Source organism: Nothoprocta perdicaria, unplaced genomic scaffold (assembly GCF_003342845.1).
Source record: "Nothoprocta perdicaria isolate Ctin4 unplaced genomic scaffold, notPer1 scaffold_3, whole genome shotgun sequence".
Classification (NCBI taxonomy): domain Eukaryota; kingdom Metazoa; phylum Chordata; class Aves; order Tinamiformes; family Tinamidae; genus Nothoprocta; species Nothoprocta perdicaria.
In genome coordinates this window covers 5,853,336-5,872,253 of record NW_020455532.1, presented here as the reverse complement: position 1 = coordinate 5,872,253, position 18,918 = coordinate 5,853,336, and the positions used below count along the sequence as shown (strand labels likewise).

Below are 18,918 nucleotides of genomic sequence, written 5' to 3'. Positions count from 1 at the left end.
GGGGCCCGGGCCTCCCCCCGCGCCGAGCCCGCCGCGCGCGGCACAGGCCCCGGGTTGCTCCGGGGCAGCTCGGCCGCCTCCGCCTTGCCCGGCGCCCCGCTATTGCCTGCCTTCACTGGAGGGAGGATGCGCGGCGAGGGGATGGAGGCGCCCGCTCCCAGCTGCGCGCCCAGCACGGGCTGCAGCCGCCCGTCACCACCTCGGCCTTCCAGCCCCCCTTTCCAGGCTCGCCACGGGATTAGTGGGGAAAACTTTCCCTTGGGGAGGTTGATAACTGTAACAGTGCGAGGGTTGCAGAGCTTTGCCACAGTTACATCCTGCCAGGTGAGAGAGGCGGGTCGTCCCCCAAAGAGGTTAAGGAAACCAACACAGCCAGTCCTTAGGTCTCTCTTACATGAGCATTTTTAGGTGTTGGGAGGCGATTCTGCAGCAGCGCATCCACATCTGAGGTGAGGCTTGTCCGGACCTTAGAGCATTGCAAGGAGAAGAGCGTACACTTGCTGGCAAAGATTGCACTTGAGCTTGATTCATTGTAACATGGTGGTTACATCTTTGCAGAAGATGCTTCCAGTAAATACAGCCATCAGAACAGGGGTGTCCCTTTTGACACAGCTAATAACTAGCTCTCTCCCCTGAATAAGATCTTCTTTTTTTTTGTATTTTTTTAAATAGTAAACCCCCTTACTCAAATTTATTTATTTACTTTTTGATGCCCAGGAAAAATGGGGGGGCTGCTCTTTTTTTTTCAATCTGCTACATTTTTCAATTTGCTACATTTTTAATGCTATTGTGTTTACTTTAGGTGATGGCTCATGAAAGCTTTATAGAAAATCCCTTARAGGGTACTGCCATTTATTCTTGAAACTATATGGCATGGATTAAAGTTTACTAGTTACTAAGAGCTTGTGAGATCATTTGTGTTTAGTTTTAGGAAAGAACTGTCATTTGGACAGCCAAGAGATGAGGAAGGTAAGAGGTGGTTGTGTTTGCTTGTAGGCAACAGAAGCTGCAAGCAGTGACTGCTGCTCCCTGTGCCTAGGAATGAGAAGCTCTCACTAGAGAGGAGCTTCTCAGCTGTTTGGAAAGTGTGTGCTACAGTGCTCAGCATTAGCTGCACAAACGAAACACAGAGAAAGACTCTGTGCTCTTCAGTATGAGATGAATAACCTGTTTTTTTTTTTCTGTATATGTAGGATAGAAGTTACCGGTTGTCAGAAGATGCCCATTAGCATTTTCAGAATTGGTATGTGTCACTTACAGTAGTATATTACAACAGCATTTTATTTAAGCACGGAAATAATTTGGCACTAGCATGAAGTATCATTGTTAGGTAGCTCACAGCTCGCTGCACAGTTACTGCACTGACCCTCCAGTTGGAGGGGGATGCCCAGTGTATTTCTAGGTGAATGTGACAGGTAAGTGCTGCTTTTGACAGACAGTAGTGCAAATAATAGATGATTATCCCCATCCCAGCTTTAGTATGCCATGATAATGTGTTTCCAAAATACGTAGTTATATAAGAACCATATTGGTAGTCAAAATTCATACAGTCCAAAATGGGTATTTTATAACTTATACATTAAGATGGCAGCTGATTTAAGGCTTGATGAGGAGAACAAAATTGGAATAAATGACTTAGTGAAAAGAGAGAAAAACAGTGGCTCGTGTTACTGCAGTTGTTTTGGGGAGACTGTAAATAATACATAGGAGCTAGAGAGTGAACCTCCCCCCACCCCCCCGAAATGGGAAGTTATCTCTACTTCAGTACTTGAAGTAAGGTTGAGAAAGACTAAATTTATACATCAGGGATGAACAAAACAGTAAACAAAACAGTATTAGGTATGATGAGAATAGTCTAAATAGTTTAAAGTCTCTAGACTTTAGCACCAAAAAAGAATCACATTGAGTAGCTAATTGACTGAAATTGTTCAGTTGATTGGTGTGGTCCACAGGTAGCACTAGATCTGCTTCATGGATTGGCAAGGGTGGGGTATTTTTTCCAATTGCTAATTTAGCAGAATTTGTATTTAAATGATGCTGCTTTTTTGTTGTTGTTTGTTTTTGGTTTCAAGATGCATTCAGTCATTTAAAGGAATAACAGCTGACCATGTCAAACTTCAACTAAATAAACATTACATTATTTTTGATTATGCTAAATTAAGAATTGCTCTTATGAGTTTTTTTATATATCAAATGTCATTTGGATTAACATAATTGTAGCAGTTAATGATTAATGTGGAGGTAGTCCAGCTTATATAAGAAAGGTGATACAGATATATCCCAATAGTATAAGCTGTGGGTAATTAACAAGCTGTAAAGATAATATAATGTAAATAAATATATATTCATTGAAAAAAAATTGTTAATAGACTTTAAAAAATAGTGATAATACTTACTGTAAGTCTGGAAGACTGATTTTGACTGACCTGACATGTTTTGGGGGAAAAGCACTTTCTTTCCTCGTCAGGATGACCAAATTGAGTTCTTCATTGAGCTTTTAAGATGTGCTTTAGATCTGGTGGAATAACATAATACATCTTTTAAGACTGAATAAAGAAGACATTTTTTCAGATTTACCTGAGGGCCTTGTGCCTCAAGGAGGGAAGGGRAAAAAAAAAAAAAAAAAAGGAAAAAAGCAACTGTATTGTTCAGAGCTAACGTTGAAGGCAAATGTGAGGCTCAAATTCAGTGTCGTACTCCTACCTCACATTAGTACTTTTCAGTGTGAATGGTGGTTGATGGTTTTGAGTAAGAGTGGAATAAATATCACTTTTTCCTGCAGTGAGTCATGTTCAGTTACCACCATCCTTGGCTTTAAAGATGGTTTGGATGAAAACTGATACTGGCTGTTGAGCACTAAACCTGTGTAATTACCTCTGTGAAGAGATCAGACCTGCAAGTTCTTGGCTGTCTAGCTCAGGTGGTGAAGCATTTCATTTAAAATGTACTTCTCAAGTAGTGTCTAAAACACAAGAAATAGAAGTCACGTAACTGTGCAAACAGCCTTTCCTCTGAGGTGACACTCAGGTAGACCCTGTAGTTGATCCCATCACTCCCAAATAGGAGAGGGCTTGCTCTCGAACCTGCCTTCCTTTCTTCCCTATTCCCTATCATCCATCTGTGCTTGCCTCTTTCAGGCTTTAACTTTCAACATTCTTTCACCCTTTCTTACTTCCTCTGTGTACTGCTTTCTGACGTGACTCTGGATCTGTTAGCTCTTTGCTCATGCTGCAGCTGGACCAAAATAGTTGTTACTGATGGCGATTCATAGCAGCAACAGGGGGTGGTAAAATGTTTCTTAAAATCAAAGTAAGTCAACAATACTTGTCTTAAAATGCATTTTTCTAAGATGTGAAACGTAAGTTTGTGATTCTTTTTATTTTTTTTTCCCCTCCATTCCTGCTGCTGCTGCTATGAAGCCTTTTGAATATCGAAGGTTCCTGGGTCAGTCCGAAGACAACAGTAGCTGAGCTGGATTAACGCTGGAATGTAGTCAGGGACTTGGAACACTTGGGAACTATGCTTAGACAGAAAGGGAAAGAGGTAAGAAATGTGGAGTGGTAAGATTGATTTTAAGCTCATGTTTACAGACTTTACCTAATCGTATAATGCTAGCATTTGTGCATAGGGTGTGTGAAGAGGTAGTGCACAGGAAAAATAATCGGAATCAGCCTACTTCACAAGCTATTTTTACATTTTAAATACTTAGGCGCTAGTCAGTTGGTGGGATCACCTCAATATCTAATATATCTGCTGAGAAAATGTGTATTGGCAGAGTTTTGGATGAGCTTGTGAAAGCGTTTGAATGTTCCCTTTTGTTAATTTGTTCTGCTGCTTAACAGCATGCAAGCAGTGCATTTTCCTAGTTAGGAGGCATGGTGCAGTTTCGTAGGTCATGTCTGTGACCACAGGGCTGCTGGATGTGCTGGTACGAGCCCACCTTAGCAGCCCCCTTCCTTGTACCAGTCCTAGCGCTTCTCTGTGTGGGGGAACTGCTCCAGCTGAGAACGTCTCCTTTCCTCTTGGATCAGTTCTCTGCTCTGACTGCTGCACAAATACAGTTGCTGACACAGTTGGTGGCAGTGGGAAAACATGAAAGAGATGCCAGGGCTACAGTTTTTGCTTGCAGTCACATCTTTGATTGCAGTTTTAGAATTGGTGTAATCCAGTCCTAAATTAAATGYTTATTGATTACATGCTTTATTCTCACACGTTTTACAGAGGCTTTGTGCYGCTGCTTTTGTGAGCTTTTTTTGATTAAAAATTTCAAGATGATTCTTGGTTCAATTTGAACAGTAACTGCAAATCATGAAGTATGCTTTCATTTCTAAAATCATTTTTGTTCTGGGATTGTACATGTTTAACTACAATCCAGATGAGGATTACTTCGGAAAATGTAAAGCATTTTCATGCAGCCTTTTCTTGACCACTGAAGTATGGCTATCAAGGTGTAAGCAAATTATATCCTTTGTGCTTCAGTGGCCTCTGATGTTGATTTCAAATTTCAGTAAGATAGGCAGGCTTTATTACATTTCAAACAAAAGTCTTCAATGGCCCTAAGCAAGCATGACTATCACACTGAGTATGTATATTACATATTGATTTCACTGTGTATGTAGATGCATATAAATGTTTATCCTGGGCAGTCACAAAAGACATTAAGATGACTGCAGGTGTGAGAGCCTCCTTTTTGAGTTGCTGATGCCCTGAATTTAAAACATCTTATGCACTGATGTACAGCATGCCCTGGAGAATGGATCTAACTTAAAACTGCGTCTCAGAATGTGTTAAAGATTGCTAGAATTGCTGTGTTGTTTTTATCATGTGTCTTCTAAAAAATAATCCTTTGGAAAACATTTAAATGCAGTTAAGTAATTCTTTTCTTCACCTCACCTTTTTGTCTTTGTGGTCAAATAAAATATATAGAAAACACAAYGGAAAGTTGCAGTAGTGTTGGACAACAGATTATTCACCAAGGAATTAGGAATTATGGTTCCCACAGCAATCAAAATTCAGCCATCTTGTGCTCGATATTAGGGTATAAGAACTATGCAGTGTATAAAACTTACACTACTTAACAAAAGTTGATAAGGAAATAGTTAATTCCCGTACAGTTATGCAGTTAGTATACACACCCACCAGATGGWGCTTCTGGCACCAGTGGAAAATTCCAGAAATCGAGCAAGAATGAGAAGTGTGTGAATGACTTAGGAGATTCCTGTCTGTTGGGCTGCAGATGATATATTTTTTAACCTTTAAAAATGAATGGAAAGTAAGGAACATCAGCCTTCCTGATTCCTCTCACTGGAACACTGGTTGTTTGCCTTCCTCTCTGAAGGGGTATTGGAGTTCTTGGTGTAACCAGGTGGAGGCTAGACAATAAACTCCAAAAAATCCAAGATAAAACAGAATTTCCTAAGCCCCTGCTGAAGATTGCTGTTTGTGTTTATGTGCATGTTAGCTTTTCTGCTTAAGAGCTTCCTGCAAAGGGATTTTAAGGTTTTGTTGTTGTTTTGTTTTGGGTTTTTTTTTTTTTTTGGGGGGGGGTACCAGATTTCAGATGAACTTATGATCTCCCCACCCACAAAGAAATATTTACATAGTATAAAAGTCAGAAAAGGAGGACAACCTACTGAAGTCCAGGAAGGCAGGGTGAACTCTCCTTTTGCTTGACACAGAGCCTTATTTCTTTTTAAGATAGCTGACTTAATCTCTACAGTGATTTTTAAACCTTCTTAATTTTTTTTTTTTTATGAAAAGACTTTTCAGAAATAGTTTAATTGTGAGAGGAGAGTTGAGGATTGTTATGTACCTAATGCTGTAAAAGTCATAAAATGGATTGACCAGATACAGGAAAAAACTGTTAATTTTGTTCAGTTCAATTTGTCTTAATTTTAATGCTCAGATTTTTAAGGGATTTGGTAGTAGGTTTTCAGATTGCATCTTTAGAAAGTGCCTTGTCTTTTTTTTTTAATATAGCTACAAGTTAAAGGGCCACCTGCCTTGGGGGCTTGTGGTCAGTGATGTGCAACCTTAAGCATGTTCTGATGTGTTGCATCCAGCATGGCAGCTATGCAGAGTTACCTGCTCGGAATTAAATGTGCTTAGGGATGAGCTGGATTAGATGAGGATGTTACAAGGGCAGAAGCCTGGTGCTGTAGATGCTCGAGCTGATATTACAGAGGTGCTTTGTGTTGAGATCGTCACTCTGAGAAGAGTGTGCATGCAGCTACAGCCTCCATGCTAAGGTTACAGCAGACTTGAAACGTGGAGCGTTAGTTGTCTGGCATTTCAGGTGTGCTGTGTAACTGTAACTCTCRTTACTTCCACAGGAGATATGGGTGCACAGCCCCTCTGAAAATTAGGCCAGAAATGCTTGAATATGGAGGAGAGAAAAGAGTCGACAGAAGAGCGAGCAAACACTTGATGTAAGCCAGTGCTAGCTGTGATGGGTCAGTGCACTGGGGGGAGATGCTCGGGAGGAAACTCTTACCAGCTCGAGGAGGCTTTTGGCAATTTTTGGTTCTCTCAGCTTCTGTGTTCTGGCTTCTTCTCCCAAATGCTCCTGCTCCTGTTTTTCTTGATCTGCCTACTCTCCCTTGTGCCATCTTTCTGTTTCTTGACCACTGCACAAATCTGCTTCCCTTTCTTGCTCAAGTCTCTTGGAATTTTCAGGACATGGAATACCAGCCTCCATGTAGCCACAGGGGCAGATTGCTGTTTTCCTCCTGTGAATATAAGGCATTATATAGTATCATTTACCCTCCCTATGTGAGAGAGGCTGTAATTTCTATTGCAGTGGGAACCATAGCATTTTTTTCTTGTATTTCTACAAATCTTGCTTATACTGTGTTAAGTAGACTTTCATGGCCAGCTTTTTAGAGCAGACTGAATGCAACCAAGTAAATCATTAGAAGCCAAACTCATTTACAATGTGTTTAGAACAGGGAGTCTCAAACAAACAAAAAAACACCTAAAAAAACAAGTCACTTCACTGATCTGAGAGACATGCTTTTGCTGTCACCTGAGATGCATTATTATGTTGCACTTTTGTATGTAAGCCAAAAACTTCTCTAACTTAAAATCCTGACGAAATGAAGACTAAAGAAAACAAACTCAGGGTTTTCCAAAGTAAAAAAAATGCTGGACACTGGGTGATGTCAGTCTAAATGGTCAACTGAGATAAATTTTAATAGTTTTAAATTTGTTGAGTCACTTAAGTTTTGCTTTTATAAACTTTAAATTTGGTTGTTTCTGATTTCATGATGCTGAACTTGTTTCCAATTGTCTAAACTGAATTTCCATCCATGGATGACAGGAGTTGAAGAGGTATCGGGCATCTCTCCACTAGAAACATAGTGCCTGACATGCCATTACCCAACAGTTTGCTTCAGATCCTTCAAATCCTCCTACTAGCAGCTATGTAATAGAAAACGTTCATCCAAATAATTCCCTTAGGGTTGTGGTTGACGGCCGTGTCACCTGTTTGATCTCCCGTGGTTTTGCAGTGGAGGTTTGGGCTGTGTTTGTACGTGAACCTTCTAGGAAGAACAAYGCGTACGAGGAAGGGCTGTTGATGCAGCGCGCTCTGCCTGCACGTCCTGGAGCTCAGCGAGATCTGAGGCCCCGATGTCCAAAGCTCCTGTGAACTGTGAGCAGGAGCACTTGTCTTGTATCCTGCTGCATGTGTCTATAGAGTAACTGGATCAAATCCCAAGTGTCAGTATTCCCGGGCAGCATCACCCAGAGGAATCTGTTTAAAACATAAAGCAGCTAAGTCTCTGCACCACTGTTTGCTGGATTGCACTTCACGGTAGCTCCATGTCAGTAAAGGTATATATGTGGTTTACAATAAGCTTTGGGGTCCTTCACAATGAAAGGTAATTTATAAATGTAAGATTGCCCTTATCACATCTCTTATCTCTTGTTTTTAACGCTTTGTTTTGTACAGCAGGATATGATCCTTCTTCTGTGTCCGGGCTTTGGCCTCACACAGTAGGTGTAATATAATCGCTGAGGTGGGCGTTCTGGAAGGAGAATTATTTTTGGAGGCTTTTGCATGAAACTTGTCCAATGAGTCTGAGACGCCCAAGCACCATTATTTTTGGAGGTAAATACCTCATAATATGTACCGAATAGAATGGGAAAAGTTAAGATTTTCATTTGACAAAGCATGGGCAGGAAGTAGTTGGAAGGCTAGTTCTATTYGCTCCTGACGTTTGGACACTGCACTTAAAGGAACACCAACTTGACCTAAAGAAAAATTGTGGGGAGGGAGACATTCAGCTTCTGATCTCCCTGGCAACTTCACTGGATCTAATTAGTTTCCTGGTTTATTTTTTTTCCCTTCCCTTTTGGTTTATTAAGAGCAACAGAGACAGAACTGAAATACAGTTTTGATTATTACAGGGGAAAGGGTAAGACAGCCTGAAGTACTGCCTCATGTTGAAATAACCTGGGAAGAACTTCTGGTTTGTAATATGAAAGTTAAAAGACAAAAATATAACTTAAGTTGGGTGTCCCTTTAAGTTAATCCTTGGAATTTGTCATTTCTAATTTGAAACACAGTTTAACTAAAATGTTATATTGAGATATTTTCTATCATTTGTACATAAATTCGTCTCTCAAAGTGGGCTGGAATGTCTCATGGAGGGGAGGGAGGAATGCCAAAGCAAAAGAAGGAAAGAAAAAACAAATGAAAGAAAATACAACAATTATTTCCTAAAAGGATTGTAAAAAGTGAAAGTTTTAAATGTCAGTACTTGCCTGGGAGGGAGGATGGGAGGAATCTTGCATGCAATGTATGATTTAAATTTTATTCATAATGTTGTTATTGGAGCAAAGCCAGATTACCTGTAAACTTCTAAGGATAATGTACATTTAAAAAGTTATTACCATCGATAAAACAACAGCAATTGATGCAAACAACTGCGATACAGTAACAGCACACAGCCAGTAGAGAAACTAAATTATTTTCAAGATCTGCAGTGTCTTAGTTGCACTGATGATGTTGATCCAGGATTTTCCTGCTACCTGGTATCAGTGATAGCTGTTACTGAGAAATATTTAACATTTTAAAACAAACCGTCTGGCAGAGAGATACCTTGTAGTTTTTGTCATTTTTAGCAGAATTTGAATTTTATGCACTAACCTGTTATCAAACTGCATGCGTTTTTATATGATTATGCTGTGTTTCATTTCACTGCAGCCCTTCCCTTTTAGTGTTACCATGAATACTAGGAGAATTTGTTCTGAATTACTAGAATGAAAAATATATGTGATTGTAAGACATAACAAAGGCAATGGAATAGAGTAGTAGGCTTAAGTCAAGGGGGAGGGGTGTTTTACACAGGGGAAAAGGAAGTTTTTAGAATAAGGGTTTGAAACATTGCTTTTTCTGTAGGAAAAGGATGGAGTATTGCATGCTGGGAACAAGTGCTTTCCATAAGGTAGCTAAAATTTAAAAGTACATTTGTTTCATTTTGTTTTAGGCTTTATTTAAGTATCCCATCTAATCTAGTAATTTTGTCCTTTCTGCAGTTTTCATTTTGATTAGACATCTGCAAAACTCTCTTCTAAACAACCTCCCCCAGAAAACCCCCAAGCCCTGGGCCACAAATTGAGTTCAGCTTGTGAGGCTTTGCTCAATGTGGGCAGAGCAGTATGTGAACATGAGCAATAGCATAAATTTTGTCTGTCATCTGTTTTGTTTGCCATTATTCTGGAAATGCAGATATTAACCCTGATCAGATGTGAAGGCATTGGATGACTAAAGAAAAATGTCCAAACGTAAAACAATTTGTTAAAATGTAAACTGGATTGAAACATTTAAAAAAAAATCAAATCAGGATTGCTGTCGGTAGAAGCTCCCAGTAAATAGTCATCTCTTTTTCCTTTGTTCTTGTGAATATTGCAAGACATAACATATGTAGAGAAAGTTTGAGCAGATGAGTCAGAGCTTCAGTAACTGCAGTTAACTGTCTGGCCCGGTTTCCCGAGGAGACGAAGCTTATACAATTTTTCAGATTGTGGCTTGTCTTGGATTCCCCTCCCCCACTTCTGAAAAAAAAAGTTGGCCAATTTTATCCAATTTTCATAGAAATGGAGGTCTGAGAAGATTAAATAAAATCAGTTGCATTAAATACAGATCTTTGGCAAGAGAAGGAGGTGGAATTTGAACACCGCTGTTTGCTTCKCAACTCTCTCCGGTCGGCCTGTTCTCCCACTTGGACAGAGTGGTGCGAATGGCTGCGAAACCTCGGGGAGAGGCTGTCACGGGAGGGCAGGGGGCTCGTCCTGCCCGGGCCTGGGGCTTGGGGGCTCTGGCCTGGGGCGCCGCTCGGGCAGGCGCCGCGGTGCCTGCGGGGTGGCGCACACGGGGCAGCGAGCCGCGTGTCTCCCACCGCCCCATGCGGAGCCAGCGGGACGTTCTGAAGGAAAGAGAGGCAGCAGCAATTCCTTGATCTGAGTAATTGAAGTTTTGAGCTCCAAATGCGAGTTGTTGGTGCCTGACTGACCGAGTGCATGTCTAGCATGTTATTCCATGGACTACAATATTATTACAGGTACAGGAGCAGCTCATGATGCCCCGTAAAGCTTTTCTTTCCCAGAAAGAAAAGCAGGCTCGTGCCAGGGAAAGGGATATGTTAAAAAAGAGGAGGAGGCGACAAGACTATCTCAAAAGAAGCGTGGAGCCGCAGAGAAATACAGAAACAATAAAATGGCACAGGGATGATGAGAAGAGGAGAGAAAATGAGCAAGTTAAGGACAAAGATATCAAGAAGCGGTGGAGACAGGATGAGAGAGAACGACGAAGGAATGTGGACACTATGAATTGGCGCAGGGAAGATGAGAAGAGGGAAAATGAGCGAGGTAAGGACCAAGCAGCCAAGAACCAGCCAAGAAAAGGATGAGGAGGAGTGGGGGAAAGAGCAATAAAAGGACAGACCCTTTGAAGCAGCAGAGGGTTGATGAGGGGGAGAGGGAAAGGGATACAGCAGTTCCGTTTTATAAGCATATGCAGAAATAATAGAAATGTGTGTCATTTAGTTAAATGTGTAAGAAATTATACGTTATGTTCATTAATTACAGTTCCCAAAGAGCTAATCATCTCACTCACAGAAGGATCAGTGTGAATATAGATGCACACAAATTCAAAGTCACAACAGGGTAGAGAAGGCTGGTTTTACGTCTTGTTTTGGAAATTGTCTGTTTTGCATACATGCTCACACCTAATGCTTTCTTCCACAGTGCGGGTGGTAATACTGTGTTTCAGATCACCATGAAGGCTGGGTTATCTYGGTCTTCATAATATGAATAAATAACAGCGTTAAGAAGGAAAGGGTCAACAAAATGTGTTATGGGAGAAGGTGAAACAGGGATTTTTTTCAGGATGTGCCCCAGAGGAGGTGGTTGTCTTATCCCATTGCTGTTTTTTATCCCAGAAAAGTTGTATTACAAAGGCTGTTCAAAAGTGAAAAATTAAGGGTGCTTTAAGTACTCAGTTCTGGAATATTTCCGCATGGTTAGATCTAAAGTGTTGACATCTCAAAAAGTCTGTAAATATGACAAATGGGAGAAGTTCACATAAAAGTAAGTAGACATATTTTAAAACTTGAGCTTTAGGCTTATGAACAGGCAACATTTACCCTGGGAGACAGCTTAGTTCTTCAGAGTACTCAGACTCTCATCAGCTGGAAATCTAAACCAATTTAGAAATTACAAATTAGAGCCCTTGGAGTAAACAGGATGGTGCTCCTGTCAAACAGGATGACAGTTTATTCCTATCTTTACAGCTGGGGCTGCTGCAGCCCTTGCTCTGGCGAGATGGAGCTGCTTTGCCTGCRGGGGACTCGCAGGAAACACTGCGGGAAGGGGTGTCACACTTAATCGTTGGTGAAACAGTGCCTCTTCTGAACAGCAGTAGACAACTTCTACACTGTAGCAGACTGTGGTATCTGCAAATCAGAAACGGATTCTGTTGTCTTCATCTTTGGATTTTTCTGTCCTTAACATTCAAGTTAGAGCTGAAGAACTAGGCTAGTTTAACTGTAGAAAGGCAGTTTAGCCTAYCTGTTTGGAGTAGTTGGTTGTGATGAGACAACCTGGAAGAACACAGCTCCTGGAAGCCATGAGTTTGTAAAACAGGGTATCTCTGTGAATTGATAAATACACATTAAGAAAAAATGCATTTGTTTTCAGGGCTCTCTTTATTCTGTCAGTTCTTTCTCCATTTTTCTTTTCTGATTTTCACCTGTTTTCTAAGGAAGGTTTGTCCTGTGGTTTGTCCTTTTCTTGATTGGCTGCATGGTTGAACTAATCTCTTTCCAGCCCTGTGAACTTAGCAGAGGAACTTGGAACTGCATTCCTAAAATTCCCAATGGAAGTAAATGAAATAGCCAKATAATAATATTATAGGAAGATTGGGGAATTTACTACCAATGTTGACATAACACTTTTAAGGAAAGTCCATTGGCATGATTTCCCCCCAAAGGGCAGTTAGTTTTTGGAATGCTGTTCTACAATGATGCTCTTTATGAACTGAATTTTAACTGGAGAGTTAATTCTTAACAGAAGAATTAAGATTTTAGTTGCACTAAAATAGAAAYAAGTTTTTGAGCTTGCAGAGAAATGGAAGTGCTGCTCATATTTTTGTATTACCTCTAAGAATTTGACTGATGGGAGGGTTTTCTTGTCTTCATCTCCTTTTCCCCTCATTCTCCTGCCTGCATTCACTTCCTGCAAGGCCATAGCTCGAGCCGTGAGTACAACATACGGCGTATGATACTAGTGCTTCCCTCATAAGGGAGGGCTGTTTGCACTGACAAAAATCCATAGCATAGGATGTGAACTGCCATCATACAGAGCTCTAGGACAGGTGTGCAGTATTGTGTTTATATCAGTTAATTTTCTGAGTAATTGCACAGTAATCTTCTACCTCCTCTTTTGAATTAGYTCTTCAGGTGGTAACTGAAATCTTAAAGGGACTGAAYGGTGTGACTGCAGTAATCTGAATGCTAACCTGAATGGCTTTAAATTGTTCAGTGAGGGTAGTTTATTTTTACTAAACAAAAAGAGGATATACAAAACATTCCAAGTAACATAGTAGGAGAATGTGCCAGTTTTGACAAAGTAGTGACTGCAGTTGTTTCCGTCTGGAATTGAAAGTAGTAGAAGGAGTAGCAAGGTGGTGGAAAGGTAATTAGGAGTTGAAAATCACAGTGAGCTCATCCAGATGCTAAAATCTGTACAGCTACGTTGAAGAATTTGGCGTTAGCTAAAACTCCTCCGTGACTCTCCTGTCATTAATCTATATGCTAGACTTTTCTATGTGCTTTCTTGTCATGTGTCAAAAATGAGCAGTCCTGATCTGTATCTTGGGTGTTTGTGCTGTTGTTACTAACCTAAGCAATCCTTTCTAGAAATGAGTTTCTTCCTCCTGCTTCCTAGGATTACGTTGGTTTTGGTTTTTTTTTTTCTTCCTGAATTGTGTTTGCAGCAATGCTTCTGAGAACATTGGAGATGCTGTGCAGTGTTTTTTTCTCACTCTTTTTTTCAAGCTCATAAACTTGAGTAGAGAAAAATCTCTTTGCTGTCAAGTAATAGAAACCTTGAAGAGAAATCTCCTTTTTATTATATCTTTGAGTCCAAGCTGAAAGAAAGGCTAAAAACCTTTGATTTTGACAGAATGAGGCACAGTGTTGTTGCTTCTTCTAGCCTGCAGTTTTAGCTGCTCTCCTAAAACTTGCCCATAATTGCTATTTAAATTAATYGGCCTCTATTATGTTCTTGCCCATTCTCAGTTCAGGATAGGATTCTGTTGAGTGAACTGCTGATTCCTGCAGATGACTCGGACTTTACAAGTTGTAGTCAATTCACATCCAGATTCTGAGGTTGTAAGATGCACGTCAGTGCTGCAGTTGAGAATAAGTCCTGGTCTCCTGGGGCTGCTTTTGGKAGACTTCAGAGTCTGCTAGAAGCCCCCAGATTTGCATGTCCTGAGCACCACTGAGTTTTGTTGTGGGAGTCTGGAACTTGGCTGATCTTTGCTAGGAGTGCAGACTTAACAACAACAAAAAGTCTATTAACGGTTGTTCCTCCACTTAGCTAAGAAATAACTGTAATGACCTGAAAACATTCTTTACACCTTTACCCCTGTAGTTGTTTGCTTTTTTWAAAATGCAAAAAAATGCTCTTTTAAATGCTCTTTTCCATCTTCTGCTGTTCTTTTGGATCAAGATGATGCTTTTCTTAATGGGATAGCTCTTCATTCAGGCATTTTTCCTTCACACATGTGCTCTACCTGGAACACCTTTTTGTTGAGGCTTTGCACAGTGGCTGTTACCCGGAGCACTGTGTGGCTATGGCCAGACCAGTGAGTTGAAGGACTCCTTAATTCCAGCTGCTCCATCACGTACATTTGAAGGGGTGGCCAGCTGAGTTTATCAGCAAATCAGAGGTAGCCCTGTTGAAAAGAATGAATTCTTGCCCCGGAGGCAGAGGGGAGGGCAGGGCCCAGAAGAAGGTGCAGATGAAATCAAGATCTTGTTTCTAAGCACCCCTAGCAATCTTGTTTCCTTTAGCTCTTGGTGTGTTTCCATTGTGGTATGTTTTGCATCGCCAGGTGCGCTGGACACACTAAGAGAAAGTATTTCATAGAATCATAGAATGCCGAAGGTTGGAAGGGACCTCAGAGGTCATAGAGTCCAACCCCAACCCCAATTTAATTATTGCAGAGAGAAAGTTGCTAGTGGTGTTTTGTTTTGAAAGAAACTATTTGTTAATACACTTTTTTTTTTTTTTGAGAATTGTTGCTGACCTCAATATTTTGAGGTTTTGCTGAGAAAAGAGGGAAGCTTGCTGGGAGCTTTAATTTTTCTACAGCTCATCTTAAGAAAGGATTTGTATCTCCCCGGGTTTGGAATTCATGTGAATGTTTGCTCACATTCAACCATGTTTCCATGTTTTCTGATGAAAATTGACCATGCAGAGCTAACAGTGAAGAAGCTACTGAAATCGCAGATATGTCATAGGAGCTTTTAATGGACGTTCTTGAGCTAAAGCAAAGCTCATGATAGCACTGCGCTTCGAGAGCAAACCCACGTCATTTTACTGTAACTAGTGGTTAGAGTCACGCTTCCCAATTCTTTTTTGGGAGAGAGGGACTTGAACGTTAAAGCAGGATGTTCCTTTCCAGTTCACCTGACCRGTAGCTGAGGACGTGAATCCAATCTGAGCACTCTCCTGCTCAGAGATGGGGTTGGAGTGGCATGTCTGGCCATATTACCATGTTGTTAATAGTATGTGGTATTTTGCTTTCCTGTTAATGCAGTTTTAGTATCATAAAGGTCAGAGCTGTTTTAAATCAAGTCATGAAAAAAGTGACAGGGGGCTCGGCCTTGAAAGCTATTTCATATTGAGTGGTCTAAGGAAATCAACTGAGGGTTAGAGTTGCATTTTCATTTTTAAATGTTAATGTTTGCTTACTGTTTCAACCAAAGATTAAAAAAAAAATAGAGAAAATGCTACTACTTGGGAATTGCAAGTAGGACACAACCTTCCTAAACCATTTGCTTTAAGCAATAGAAAAATTAACAGTTGAAATTCTTGACTTAATTCTTGACTTAATTCTTGACCTTTTTTTTTTCCCCTTAGTCTTCGTCATCTTCCAATATAATTTCTTACTAGTGCTCCCCAAAATTGGGATTGCTGTTCCTCAGCCTATTTTTAAACTATTTTGTCACAAAGGGTATTGTTTTACTTCATCCAGTAACACACACACACAGTACAGTACAAATAGCAATTTCTCATTTATAGTTGTGCTATGAATCCTAACACTCTGATCATCTTTCTGCTCGTAGGAGTGAGTTTGAGGATACTGGTGTTAGCAGCAGCCACTCGCAGGCTGCGAGCCTGGCTGCAGTGGTACTCGCACTGTTGGATTAACCTCTCGGTCTTTATTTCTGAAAATAAACACTGTTAATGGCAGGAGTCAGGGAATAGGTACCTTGTTAGTGACTGTCTTAAAGCTTGGTCTGGTAAAAGCAGGTAGGGGTGTGAAACTTAGAAGGCTGTTATGTAAACAGTTAAGTCACCCTTCAAGTGTGGAGGTGCTTTGGTTTTCGATCAAAGATGCCCTCAGTTACTGTAGTCACAAGCCACTTCCTTTGTCCYTTTGAGAAAACTCTTAGTAGGCTGCTTCTAAGACAGATTGCTTTTCATCCTCTGTTAGCAAGGGGAAAAAAAATAACTAAAATGTAATGGTTGCAAAAATCATTCTTTTTGCATTCTAGACTTAATGCTTGAAGTATTAGGATCTCCCATAAAGGGTTTCAAAGCTTAGAAAAAAACTGTCTACTTTGAGCTGATGTAGGTAGTGTTTTGGGATTTATGGCAGAATTTAGAAATCCACATCCTTTAAAAATTTAGACTTTCCTTTAGTTGAAGAGCCTCAATCATTCACAGCCAATGTAATTGGAATTAATTTATCTACAYGTGCAGAACTGAAAGGGAAGGGTTTATCGTGTTGGCTGAGAATACACTGAGTTGTTAAACAATCTCTTTTATGTTTTCTGGTGTTTTCTGTCTCAAGGGCTCTAGCCAACCTTGTCAAGCTGTACTCTTAAGGGGAAAAGCACGTACATCATGTATGTTTAACAGTATCTTTCCTGGTATCTGTARCTTAGCCATTCAGTCAGAGTATAATTCTTTAAAATGGAGGAAACTTAATTTCTTTTTCCTGCCTCACCTTCCTCAATCCAGGGCATTCTTAACAGTCTGTTTCAGTATTTTATTCTGAGGACTTTCTGTGGCATCTAAGTTGGTTAACTTAACTATTGATGATAGAGATTCCTAAAATAAAAAGGGGAGAACTACCATAAGATATTAAAGAATTCCACAGCATATCTTAAATGTAGGATATTAAGATTTTGTAGGTGATTAGCTCAATGCAAGCAGCATCTTTCTTTCTGAAGAGATGCCATTAAACCATTGCAAGAGTGACACAGACATTGATGCTCAACTCACTAATCCACAAATCAGTTGGAATCCAAATGCACAAAAATAACTCTTTAAGTATTTCAGCACAGGAGGTAATTTCATGTAAATGTAAACACGTTATAAATTATTTCCAGATGGGGCTGATTACTGCTGCAGTAGCTGTCACATCGGGTTTTGTTTTAAGCTTCATGGCCCACCTCATTTAAGAACCAAACAGAAGAAGGGGGAGCTTTTGTAGTTAATGGGACAGCTCTGAGATCCAGTAATGTGGGTAAAATGAGGGAGAAGATAACTGATAATTAAGAATGCAGCTCTTCATGAGACAAAACACTTTTGACTTAAACTTTTTCTCTTACTTTCTTTTTCAATAGAAACTATGTTCCAACTTCCTGTCAACAACCTTGGCAGTTTAAGAAAGGCCCGGAAAACTGTGAAAAAAATACTTAGTGACATTGGTTTGGAATACTGTAAAGAACATATAGAAGTAAGTATGACACCTASCAAGTGTTTCAGTTGGAGTTAAGCTGCTTCAAAAATAGTGGACTCTGAGGTCTTCAGAATCTGAATTTTTAATTAATGAATTTATTTTTTAAATCTGTTTCAAGAAATGTTAGATTCACTGCAAGTTCTGAAGACTGCTTCTAGAATTCCCTGCGTCCAGCTCTCACCTCTCKGTTCTCATCAGCCTCTGAGAAGGATTTTTTGTTTTTGATTGAGCTTTATTGTTCAGGAGTTTCTACAACTACTAGTAGGGATGTGTGCCACCTCTGCTTTGCTTTTAATTCTACACAAAGTAGGCTTTAATTAGTAATTTTAGCAAACACTTGTAAGCACTTTTTARTAAGCTGATATGCACTTCAGACTGTACATGATTGGTTTGACATACTTTGAAGATAGGTTGTTTTTTGCTTATGTTGGATTCCTAAGAGTAGAATTCATTAACTGTCCTTAAAATAGAGCATGAACTAGGCATGGTATAGGACATTCCTGGGGGACAGAAGGTAATTCTGAAGTTTTAATGAAGAGTTTCAGTGCTGAACGGTAGGTCATCGAGCTGATAAATCACTTCTATTTTTTCTTTACTTGAAATTGGGCTATTTGGGCATCAGAGAATTTTTTWGATTAAGTATAAAATATCTATCTGAATTCATGTCTGATCTTTTTTAATCAAAGCTAAAGGTGGTGAMACACACTTTGATGTTAAATGTTGAGCTGCAACCAGACAATACTCAGTGTCCGCTTCTGAAAAGTGGGTAGGTACTTGCAGGTTTGGCTTAATCAGGAGGATTCATTTTGAATTTTTTTCCTCAGGTGTTTGTGTCATTTTTTGTGATTTTCCATCTCAAAAGTTTGCATTTTAAATATGCAAGTTTCCCTGAATTGATGATCTCTTCTATTTGCTGGCAGCACTTGAGTAGAGGGCATGGATGCTTGTGAGAGTTGTGTAAGGGGGCAGCTGGTCTTTGGTTTTGATTCTTTGTCTTCTCTTCCTATTTTCCCCTTCTCCAGGATTTTAAGCAGTTTGAACCTAATGACTTTTATTTGAAAAACACTACATGGGAAGATGTAGGACTGTGGGACCCATCGCTTACAAAAAATCAGGTTGGTAACGATTTCTGTTGACGCCTCCAATGTTGAAGATGGTTCAGACTGGTGTTTCAAAAATAGGCCAGCAGCGGTTCCTGTAGTTTTACCAGTTTATCAGCTGCCTTCAGTTTAAATGACAACAAAAAGCTGTGTGTATTTTAAAATCAGTAATACTGATCTTTATTTAAATATTGATGACCAAATATTGGAGTACTTATTTTTCAAGGAATTTTACGCACGATTTTCAGTTGTATAGTGGGAGCCTATCTGTTCTGCTGCTCAGAACAATTTCACCATCCTTCACTATCCAGAAGAACAGTTTGATGGTAGTTT

The 18,918-nt window shown here is 40.0% G+C and overlaps 1 protein-coding gene across 3 annotated transcripts in view; it reads left to right on the top strand.

The window, feature by feature from the left end:
* Positions 1-1,184: 1,184 nt before the first annotated feature.
* Positions 1,185-18,918, top strand: part of ADNP (activity dependent neuroprotector homeobox) — a 23,421-nt gene continuing 5,687 nt past the window's right edge. The window contains exons 1-7 of one of the 3 annotated variants that reach the window (XM_026042059.1): positions 1,185-1,243; positions 3,420-3,543; positions 7,955-8,110; positions 9,404-9,449; positions 10,566-10,872; positions 17,370-17,482; positions 18,508-18,600. In XM_026042059.1, the coding sequence (XP_025897844.1) occupies positions 9,411-9,449; positions 10,566-10,872; positions 17,370-17,482; positions 18,508-18,600 (552 nt within the window). In that variant the 5' untranslated portion in view covers positions 1,185-1,243; positions 3,420-3,543; positions 7,955-8,110; positions 9,404-9,410. Of the gene's footprint in view, positions 1,244-3,419; positions 3,544-7,951; positions 8,111-9,403; positions 9,450-10,565; positions 10,873-17,369; positions 17,483-18,507; positions 18,601-18,918 lie in introns of all 3 variants that reach the window. The other 2 variants (XM_026042058.1, XM_026042060.1) reach the window with 2 other exon arrangements.